This window comes from Dermacentor variabilis, chromosome 1 (assembly GCF_050947875.1).
Source record: "Dermacentor variabilis isolate Ectoservices chromosome 1, ASM5094787v1, whole genome shotgun sequence".
In the NCBI taxonomy this organism is placed as follows: Eukaryota; Metazoa; Arthropoda; class Arachnida; order Ixodida; family Ixodidae; genus Dermacentor; species Dermacentor variabilis.
The window spans coordinates 23,042,683-23,054,684 of record NC_134568.1 but is presented as its reverse complement, the minus strand read 5'-3'; the positions used below and the strand labels follow the sequence as shown (position 1 = coordinate 23,054,684).

Genomic DNA, 12,002 nt, shown 5'->3' with positions numbered 1-12,002 from the left:
AGAAGTCGGTCACCTTGATTGAACACCCTATGAAATATATTCAGAGGTAATATACGGACATTGCTAGTGAAGCTAGGAAGATGTCAATTTGTCCGCTTTCCGAGTAGCCTATAGAACTCGACATGTGGTCGTGTTATTTAGAGTGCTCAGATGTGATGGTTGTACCGAAGGTAACGAAAAAGTGCAGCTAACATGTTTGTACGTGACACACAACATTAGAACAACGTATGTATCTAATGTTTGTTCCTCTATGCGATGTGCTATTCAACGAAGTGCCACAAGAAAGAAAGGCTCGATCCAGTGTCGACGCTAAAGAAGACAATGTCGACGTGCATGGGAGTTCAAATGATTTGATGATTATATGTATGTGTATCGTGTAATTATCGTATGATGATTATATCTCAATTCCTTCTTTTTCAAGCTCCCCAATTACTAATTTTATGACTTCGTATGATATTTTAATTACACTGACCTTTTCTTTTTAGTGTCGACATTTGGTTGATCTTTGTTACCGAGAGGCCATGTAGGCCAATCCACGAGATATTGCAGGCTATGGTGAAATGTGGTTAATTTTCAAATATATTTCCTTTAATTACGCCCATGCCGTTAATTTTCCCTACTGTACGACGAATTCTCGCTTCTTGTGATTACCGGCGAAGTCGCCTTTCCGACACCATTTCCTCGCGCGAGCCAGGTTTAGTCCAAGCGAACTCATTCCACGTCCCAAAAGTGTGCAGCACGGTGACTTCGCCTCAACATGTCTGCCTACGGCAGTGCACCCTTTACAGCGGTATAATGCAATGTGTTTAATTTTCGACCAAGTTGGTGCTAATGACACCCCTACCGGTAATTTCCCCTACTCTGCGGCTCACTGTCGCTTGTTATATCGTTGAGGCCTACATTTTATACCTGTTGCGACTCGCTACGACGCTCTGAAGGCGCGAAAGGGTAGTTTTTTTTTTCTTTTCTGGAAGGCGTGACAAGATAACCAGATCCCAGGTACGCCAAGCCCGCATGAAGACAGTTAAGAAGACCTTGCCATAAAAATTAAAATCAATAAGGGATATTCGAAATTGCATATGTGCAGCTCCTCAAATTTCTCGTTTAATTCACACAAGGTGGCGGACATGGTGGTAGAAGTGGAAATAAACTAGAAGTACACGAGGCGGCCCCATTATCCATTCGTATACCTACGGCTCCTTATCACATACACGCTGTTTGCAAGCTTACCCTCGAATCAAAGGTGCCGTGAGCAATTGGAAACTGGACAGTTGCCTACTATAGGGCGACCTAATATTGCCGCATTCAAAGCCTACTTGCAGTACTTCGTACATTCCTTCATCGAACCAACTTGTTCAACTCTGGTTCGACAATTGTGCATTCACTTACTCATTGTCACTTACAAGCTGTCCGTGTCATTCAGTCATTGTAAGAAAAGAGTGATTGCTCTTGAAAAGGCTGCGCAGACGTTTGTATAGTTCAATAAAAATTTACATATCGTCGTTCGACTTCTCGCGTTAATCAGGTCGTCCCGGCGACAAACATTAGGCCGCTATATGACTGCATTTGGTCGTCTGGAACTGCGTGAATTCTTCCGCAACTAGCCTTCTGCTTCCTTGCACTTCGTCCAGCATTCCAGGGAATCGCTTTTGCAAATGCTTGTGCTCTCACTGAAGATTCCGTAGCTAATTTTCATTTCAAACAAACTTGGACAGTTTTTTTTTTTTCGAATCCTAATGCCAGAACACTATGGATGGCGAAGCACCCCTAATCACGTCAGATGCTGAATAAATTATGAGCCACTTGCAAATGAGGGCTACTATATTGTCTCGCGTAATCTGAATGATCCACGAGAAGGAAAGCTATTTCCTCTTGGGCATGGTGTTAGCAATGCCTTGTTAGGACTGCACTTGTAGGAAACAATAGGAGTAATGCCTGTTAGCATAAAAAACTTTGAACTCAGTACCTCGTCCTGCGGGACTCCATTACGTACTTCTCCGGCATTCTGCTGTTAAGCCATCTTCAACAGCCTTGAACAGAGGTCTCATTAGTATACGGTATAACTAAATGGTATGTTGCCTAACAGTACATGCAGCTATACCGATGTCCTATCACCAAGCCCAGCACCTCTAGCGCACAAAACCTGGCTTCATGACCAACGTGGTTCACAGGTACCCTTGAGATCTAGAAAACTGGCTATACGGGCGACATGAAATTCTATCGCCAACCCTTCGGTCATTGCCACGAGGCCAATCGCATAAATTAAACAAGCCAAAGACGCATCCAAAAGCGGCAAGACAATTGGCTGAGAATGCAGCAGCAATCCTGTCTACTCGCTGTCTATGCGTATGCGTGTTTTTCGCAGGCTGTTATCTGATTTCGCTTATCAAGAACTTTACGCAATTGGCGTACACTGTAAAATAATTTACACGCTTAAAAATGAATAAGGGTGTACGTAGTTCTGTAACTTACACCCTCACACCCTTTCTGAACGTCAGGGCGCGAGTAACACATATTTACATCCTTCTTCACTTTCAAGGGTGTACATTATTTTAGAGTGTATTTTAGAGTGTACATAAAGTTACACGGTTGTAAACAAGGAGCGGTGGTGTCACGTACTCTAAAGAGACAAACACACACAAACAAAACACAAGCCGACAGTGCATCGACACTACTTAATTTGCGCTATTGAGCGTTTTGAGCAACAGCTTTGGGCAAGTAACATTGCAAGACTTGGCCCCGTGTATTACTAGTTCAAGCTAGCGCAAGTTGTTCAGCTGCTGAGCACAAGGTCGCGGGGTGGAATCCCGGCCACGGCGGCCGCAGTTTGATGTAGGCGAAATGCGAAAACACCCGTTCACTTAGATTTAGTTGGACGTTAAGGAACCCCAGGTGGTCGAAATTTCCGCAGTCCCCCACTACGGCGTGCCTCATAATCATATCGAGGTTTTGGCACGTAAAACCACATAATTTAATCTTTTTAAACTAGGGCATGGGCCGCCCAGCGAGCCGAGGAAGCCACCACGGGCCAACAATTAACCCTTGGCCGAAAGCTATAGGCGGGGTCCAGACCCACCCCACCAAATCGCAGGGCACTCAAAGTTATTTGAATGAATGAATAAACTATTGCAAACGAAGTTCATCGCATACAATGTGTTCCCTTCCTTCTCGATCGAAAAGTTACTTTCCGTACAGTTAAAATGATGGCAACGCCTTTGCATCTTAGTGCCGTTGATATATATATATATATATATATATATATATATATATATATATCTAAACGAGAAGAAAGGGGATTAACCGAGGGGCCCGATTTTTATTAGTCATAACATAAGAAGCCAACAAACACTGACACCAAGGACAACATAGGGAAAATTACTTGTGCCTAATAAATGAAATAAAGAAACGATGAATTAATGGAAATTAAAGTGGATGAAAAAACAACTTGCCGCAGGTGCGAACCGAACCCACAACCTTCGCATTTCGCATGCGATGCTCTACCAATTGAGCTACCGCGGCGCTGTTTCCCCATCCACTTTCTTGGGTATTTATGTGTTCTAGTAGAACCGTGCGAGTGTTAGCCAGCGCCACCCCTCACAGACCTTGGCGGCGGACGTGGAACGTCCTTTTTGCCGCAGGCGTCACGAGACCGTGATCTTTTTCAGGTGAAGGCAGCATATACACTATATATATATATATATATATATATATATATATATATATATATATATATATATATATATATATATATATATATATTGTAACAACGCATTAAGCGCCGTCATCGAGGTGTTTTTGCCTAGGAGTTCCAAGACGCGGTGGACATTCTTTGATGTGAATAACGTGAGCTTCAATAGACTACTGGCAAACAATTAAACAGTTAACTTCATTATGTGCCTTAGGGGGCAGTTGTTTAACCGCGTCATTTCTAATGGCGAATTTCAAGGAAGTCCCGTTTTAATGCAACCTCATTCTTTTTAAAAGAGGGCTTGGAAGCTGCACCTAGAGATATTTATAACCGAATTTCAACTGTAAATAGTGGCAATAAAGAAAACGAACGCCGCGAGAGCGCAGGGAAGGCGGCTCCCCCATCACATCACACCGACACGCCCGGTGACGATTGGCGCGCGGAAGTTGGAAACCGAAGCTCTCAGCCAGTCGCGGCCGCTACTGATTGATATACGGCACGCTTTTGCCTGGCAAACGTGCACAGCTGTTTGTCGGGTAAGGATTTACGGCGGCAAGTTATTATTCAAACTTCGCCCCGAAATTCTTCACGGGGCATTGCCGTCGGACGCGCTGCGGGATGCACTCAGTCTCGATATTGCCTCGATTGAGCTTTGGAATTTGATGAATGCCTCGATTTAGGGGTGAGTCGAGATTATTTAAAACATGGGTGTGCATAAAAATGTCACTGCCTCCTAATTTGCCATTGAGGCAAAAGTTGCCATGACACTAATACAAATATCAATTAAATAAGTCTTCATTAGTCTTCTGAAGGCCATGTTGTTCTCGGCAAAGAAAGAAAGAAATAGAGAAAGCAAGAAGATAGGCAGGGAGGTCAGCCAGACGAACTTCTGGTTTGCTACCCTACAATGGCGGTAAGGGAAAGGGGAAATAGAAAGAGGAAGAGAGTGAGCACTGAGCGCACGTGGGTGAACGCACAGCGACACTATAAGCGGTCTCTTAAAGCGGTGCACTTCAAGTTGTGTACCAGTGCACAAATCGCCTTTTTTGACAGTGATCGGTGTGGCCAGGGTCCGAATATCTAACTCCAAGAACGGTGTCGAGTTCAGTCGGTTTAACGGGGACCTGGACCACTTTTTATCGAAGTGTATAAAGGCGTATGAAGTTAAAATAGGCTATTTCAGAAATACTTTGCCGCAAAAAGCACTTTAGTGCGTGCAGCAGAAGCGGAGTTATTCGCAAACACGGCCTCCACTGCGCTCCCGTTCCTTCTTCGATGCCTTGCACTGCGAAGGCTACGGTGCAGTGGGGTGTACCTACAACGCTCCGCCTTTTTAATGACACCATGGCGCGCAGTTCAAATTTCATTTTGGATGTTAACGTAGACGCCACGACTTCCGCCTTTGGTGCCTACGACGCGCTAAATACAAGACAAACGCGGCTGTCCTCAGCGAGCCGCAGTGAGTATAGCTAGTGGACGCGTGGCGGCACCCCGTGGAGACCGCGGTATCTACACCATGTAGCCGACCGCAGCTTGGTGTCAGCCATGGTGTCAGCTATGGGCCAATGGCAGCCGTCTAAGGGAATGACGAAATAAAGCGTCCAGAAGAGAGCGAGCACAGGGCCTTCTGTTGAAAAGAGAGCGTTTGAGAGAAAGGAGGCTTCGCGATCCGCTTCCGAGCTCCACGCACCGCGTACGACAGAAAAAAGCTTGGCAGAGATGTTCACAGCAGCGAATGCTACCAGCGGACTATGTTATTTCACCAAGCCCGATATGTGCTTAAGGGCCCCTTTAAAGTTGTCCGGAGAGAAAGGCGTTGTACATCGCAGGGAGGACAGATAGACAATAGGTGCTCGATGGTTTCCTCGCACCTACAGGAGTCGCACATTGGGCTATCGGCCATTGCCTTACGGCGGCTAGGAGTAAGCGTTCGTCAACGCCACTCCCAGCCATAAGCGGCACAGCAAGGTTGTTTCGCCGCGGGAAAGGATAGATGGTAGTTTGTAGCCGTAGCAAAGGGTCCAGCTTATGCAATCGGCAATTGAAAGCACTAGAACTTCAGAAAACCTGTGACTTTTTGCGTTCAAGCAGACGAAGTTCCCTGGTAGCGTCCGTTCTCGACAAAGGCATTGGACGCATCTGGGTGTCTTCGTGAGCAGACCGGGCAACCCTGTCAGCAAAGTCGTTGCCGACGATGCCACTGTGAGCAGGCAGGAATCCACTGAAAGATTATGTTGCCCCTTGTTTCTAGAGCATGGTATAGTGTACTTCCCTGATGTCGGATATCATCTATTCGTATCTTCTGCCTTAAATATCGGCGAAATATGTAAGCCTCGTGTAGGAACTCGTCTGCGAGAATGCCATGTTCGCTGTGCTCATTACGTATTTCTAAAAAAATCTGTATGGTCTAAAAAAAAAATCACCCTGTATATTTCTTATTCCTCCTACCCATTTCCCGTGTATTTCGCACAAAGAAAGAAAGGAAGAAGAAAAAAGAAATTCACGTACGATTACGATGCTTCCTAATGCTAATTTTGAGCACAGGTGTTTAGGTGTTTGGAATTCGCGATATATTGTGGCAAAGTATTTGATCCTGAATGACAGGGTCCCCTCCGCGGCGGCGCTGAGCCTCTGCTCAGGCAGCTCGTTTAGCAGCAGCGGCAGACGTAACAATTCAATTGGTTGCGTCGCTCATTGTACAGGAAGAAATTGTGAACACGGGAACGCGTGGATCGCGTGGAGCGCATTCTCTAGCGGCGATGGCGCAGGTGAAGTAGCACATTCGCAGTGGTTCCGCAGCCCACGCCAACGCTTTGTTTCCATATATGGTATCGGTGGACGCGCTCGCTGCGTGCTCTATCACCCATACAGTTTCATACAATAATTACTAGAGGAAACTCTGGCGCAGCGATCGTTCATCCAACTACGGGAATCATGGGAAGTACATGGATCTGATCGAGCTTGCGGATTCAGAGGTTCTTGTGGCTTTGTGTATTACGCTTTATCTGTCGTCATTATTCTAAACTTCGAAGCGATCTATACTTTGCGAAGTGCTGAATACACTTCGAGTACGCACAATCACTACTAATTGCAGTTGCACAAGCTGTCGAGGGGGTCAAATTGAAACTTGCCAAGAGTCTCAACATGCTGGCTTGCCCCCACGACATTGTTTCATTACCGGGCTTCTGTGCTGGAGGTCGGGTGCTCGAATCCTGCCGCTGGAAGATTTTAACGTGTTTCTTTTAGTCGTTTCTTACACAGTACTTTGTCGAAAACGACGAATTTACAAAGTCGCGGAGCCTTTTGAACCCATAAGGACGAAGTTTAGGCAAATCCATGTAATTCCGAAAACTCCCATGCTGGCAGAAGCCCCCTGATCGCAGCTCCCATAGACACTAGCGCCAGAGTTCCCTCTAGTAATTATCGTATGAAACTCTATCCCTGGTCGCCGCCGTGGAGCACGTCTGGTGCGGTGCTCCTGGTGCTACCGCTGCACCCTCCACTTTCCTCCTCGCACTCTTTGCTCTCGCTATCTTTAATCCCCCCGCTGCGCTCCGCGCTCGCTCCTTTCATCATTCGCTGTGCTCATTCGCTCGGTTACGGCGAGGGACGCCGACGCTCAACGCAGCAACGGGTGCCTAAGAGCTGCGCACTAAAAGACGTGATACACCGTTTGCGCTGCACTCCACACAATTACGAGCCTCTTACGACTGCTCCACTTGATGGGAATACAATTGCACATGGGCCTAAAAGCCTTATCAGAAGGATGAAAATGAGCTCGTTGTTATTCTACACTAAGTCACGCCATTGTACGTGACCCTCAAGAACTCAAGGAGGGTGCAAACTGCCCTTCTGGTTCACACTCAGCAAAACAGAGGACAGTGCCTGCACACCTCAAGAGGCAGGACAGCTATGATCAGTATAGCCCAATTATTCCGGTATCGCAAATATTTAACCCATCCTCTAATAGTTGAAGCTAAGAACCCCGTTAGCAAATGACCTCAGACCTCAGACCTCACAATAGTTTTTATATCGAACTCTCCAATCTTGTTTCATTTGATCCTTTTCTGTAGCAAACACGCCAACGTGCCACTTCTGTTAAAGCAGAAACAGTTTTGCGCTTCCTTGCAAATTTCTTACCTGTTCTGTGAGTTGGCCATTTGGACAATCCTTAAGAAATCCCTTGTACCTGCAAGCAGAATAAAAGAGACGTTACTCGCAGTGCTTGAGTTGGTTCGTTGTCAGCAAAGACACACATTCCAATGAAAACACGAACAGAACCCGGATTAGATCAAATAAAATCAAAATTTTGCGTGAGCGAAACATGCAATACTCAAGACATTCTCCTTCCGTCTGGTAAAAGGCAAACCAGCCCCTCCAACTATGAACCCATATAATAAATCACAAAGGACCTTCCAGCATAGATTTTAGGCAGGATAAAAGCAAAAACTTTCGTGCGAGACAGCGCGCTCTCAGTGAGATATGCCAACTAGTTTGTATGTTGCGTGTTGCGGTGTGTTTTACGTAGGGTTCCGGTAAATGAAGTGCACATCCCCCTCTGAAGTAGGATGCTTGGCGTGCCGTGAAAGAGGCTCCCCTCTCATCAAGCAACGACAACAACGAACAAGAACGGCTGGAAGGTGTGGTCTTGAGCAAAATCTTCGGAGGAGCAAAAAGTGCCGGAGAGTTTTGTTCGAATTGCGAAGTGACGGCGCTGATGTTGCACAACGGTACGGTTAGTAAGAATCAAGATTGTGTCACGCGGCAGCAGCTGGAGCAAACATTCGAACTGGCGCGCCAACAATCGCATCGCTATCCCCAGTAAGTTGGTTGGTTAGTTGGGGTTTAATGGCACAAAGGCAACTAAGGCCATGCTGCGCCACTATCCCCAGTAAGTTAAATCTTTGACGCATACTGATCAGAAAGCACCAATTTGTCTATTACACACACACACACACACACACACACACACACACACACACACACACACACACACACACACACACACACACACACACACACACACACACACACACACACACACACACACACACACACACACACACACACACACACAGATATATATATATATATATATGCCACACACATAATCCCCAGCTGTATTTTTCGATCGTATATTTCTCACGCCTCTCCTTTGTGGACGCTACCGAACATACGCTTTTGTATTCATAGGCCACCTACGTGTTCCTTTTTTTTTTTATGAGCTTCACCCTTGTAGAGAAAATGTATAAAGTGAGCTCTGGGTGCTTGCAATTGTACTGTTGATGAAGGCCGCACCCCTACCGAGAAGCCGAACTTAAATGCTTTTTTGTACGTTTCTACATTTGCCTGCACTTCTTTCAGTTTTGAACATTATATATATATATATATATATATATATATATATATATATATATATATATATATATATATATATATTATTGATTACAGAAAATCACAAGCCATGATTGTCATTAAATGTTCCCGGACGCACGTTGTTGGTAATCTGTTATTGCTAATGGCAAAAAATTTACGAGCCATAATAAATTACGATATTCCTCCTTTTTAAGAATTGTAAAGATTTTGTAAAGAGTATATGTATGGCCTTCTATACATCGGGAATCGAAGACGCCCTTCCAATTTCCACTTATTCGGATTCCCACGTGGAACAAAGCGCGAAGCTTTCCTGTAAGTTAGGAAAATCAGCAACAAAGATGAAGTCATACGAACTGTTTACCGAGGGAATGCGCCATCTCGTGATCGTGTGTTCACATGGTAAGCCCCATTTCACGAAGGCCGTAAATACGTTTGTAATAGCCCAAGAAGGGGATGTCCATCAACCAGTCATTAAGAGAAAACTGTTGCGCATGTTGGCGACATTTAATGACTTTTTATGGAACGGGCCCTCGACTGCAAATATCCACAGTTCATTCTTTCACGACGTTCTTGATGAACTAATGGCGCGCCCTCACTGCGTGGGACTATACGTGCGAGAAAGCGGCAGCTGGTTATTCCTCGATGACGACGCTAGTCCACGTAGAGCCGTAATTATGGCACAGTGGCGAAGAGTGGGGTCCCCCGACTCACCCACTCGGCTTATTCCCCAATATTCGGTTCCCGCCGAGTTCTTCCTGTTTCCCTAACTCAAACTTTGGCTCAACACATAGTGTTTCAGGACTGTTCAGGATGTGCAGAAGCATGCGACACCACAAACGAGTGACATTGTACAAGATGGCCTGAAAAGTAGTTTCCGAGGCCTAGTGAAGGGGCAGAACTGCGCATCGGATAGTCTTGCACACAGTTTGGCTGCGGTGGGTTCTACTTCAGGGGTCCCAGTATCAGTCATGGAACTTTATTGTCAAACCTATATAAATTTACCGCCTAACAGAACTGCATGGTTGAGGCCTGTGTCCTGCGTCTCTCTAGAAGCTAAGGAGCGCCACAGTAGCGTGAACGTGCCGCGCAGAGAACGCAGCACCGTCATGGGCCAGGATGCCCAGCAGCTGAAAGGACACGTTCTTACGTAGTCTTAAAGCATGCTACGAAACCCTGCGCACATAACGAACGGCAGTCGTGCCAGATAACGAAAGGCGTTTTAATTGCGCCATTTCCGAACATTACATGTTCGTCGACGAGCAAATGTTCGTATCTGCCGCAGGTATAGCAACATTTCAAATACCTGGACGTCTGAAATCTCCGCACTTTAGCTTCAGTGCTTCTGTGACAAAGCTATCGGCAAGAACGCAGAACAGCAACCCCCCCGAAACAACAATTCAGAAATGTCCCGCGTCGCCCACCTGCGCTGCATATAGTGCACTTGATTTACGCGCGAGGGGCTTAGGGGGAGCATAAGCAGGACCATTCTACCGAGTCGGCACCGAGACTGACTAAGGGGCATAAATTGTCGCACGGCGTAATTTCTTCGTCCGCCGTAATCTGTCATTTCTTCCTTCGTGTTGCCGAACAACCTGTCAACCAGCCGGAACCTATCTTACGACTCGCAGAATATTTTTTTAACCTGCTCAGGAGAGCGCTCGTCGTTCGTGCGTCGTCGCGTTTACAGCGAACAGTCTGGAAATTAGCTGCATAAGAGATGGCAGACATTCTTTTTCTTTGCTGTCACAGAGACACTGCAACTTTCCAACTACGCAGAGGCGCATCACGCATCCAAGCAGTACTAAGTCATATAAAAAATAATTTAAACCCTGTTTGTAATTTTTCTTTTAAAACGTTCAAATACCCTGTATGGTTACAAAATACACCACCTTTTCTGTAGATTTTGTCCACGTCCCTAACATTCACGTAGACAAGACTAATGAACTTTTCTTGCGTGCTAGCGCTTCTTTCAAGCATGCGTAATGCATGCATCCATCTTCTTTAACCACAGCTTAGAGCTGTGTCGTCAACGTGTTTCTTAATCTCTTTGCTACCTCGTATCCTTAAACGCTTCTTTCGTAAACACAATTTTTCTTTATCCCCCTAGCCTCCCAATTTTTCTTTAAAATGTCTTTCGCTGATCGAAGGTGTCGTAATTATTTATCTCCGGCGATGCATCGTTTCGTTTCTGTATTTACATAGAGAACTTGATAAGGAGCTAACCCATGCTCGCTTTTTAATTAAAATGATGTGGTGTGGTCGCCTAATATACGAGGCTCTCGCTTTTTTCTCTCTATTTTTTGTCGTCTTCCTTGTCTTTATTTTTTCGATTTCCATGTTTTCGCCACTCCAAGCGAAACTTACTCTTGAATATTTCTCGTTTGTATCAGGATATTGCTCGCGTAATGGCTAAGAAATTGTACATTGCTCGAAAGCGAAATTCGTTACGCAGCAAAGCTAGAACGAGTCGGACTAAATTTAAGACGCAGAAGAAAAGGCGCGCTTCGAAAGCCTTTAACCTACCACAACGCAGCTGTTCTCCATCGAGGATTCGAAAAATGCCCACGATACGGTGAAAAACACCTCGACATATACGAGCTATGGGTACACACTGAAAGCACAGCCGCCGAATGACAACGAAACAGCCTACGCGTAAAGTCCAAAGCAGGCTTCGCAGATAACGAGGCAGTTACATCTTTCCGTTTCTCAGTTAAAAAACCGCAGTGCAATCTTTCTCCCGCACATGAAATCATTTTTCGCAAGACGTTGCGCAGCAAGTGCTTGAGATGTTGAATTGCGCCATCTTTTCCTTACTGTGGGGATTTCTGAAGCAGCAATTGGATCTGCTCGCAGCACGGTTTTGCCGCCACATATTAATACCAACACAAACACATTCTCTCCTATCCTCGCCGGTATCGTTTTTTTTTTTTTTTCTCGA

The 12,002-nt window shown here is 45.6% G+C and overlaps 1 protein-coding gene across 1 annotated transcript in view; it reads right to left on the bottom strand.

The window, feature by feature from the left end:
• Window positions 1-12,002, bottom strand: part of LOC142575801 (frequenin-2-like) — a 310,775-nt gene that overhangs the window by 79,451 nt on the left and 219,322 nt on the right. The window contains exon 3 of the mRNA XM_075685463.1: window positions 7,829-7,877. Coding sequence (XP_075541578.1) covers window positions 7,829-7,877 — 49 coding nt within the window. The remainder of the gene's footprint in view (window positions 1-7,828; window positions 7,878-12,002) is intronic.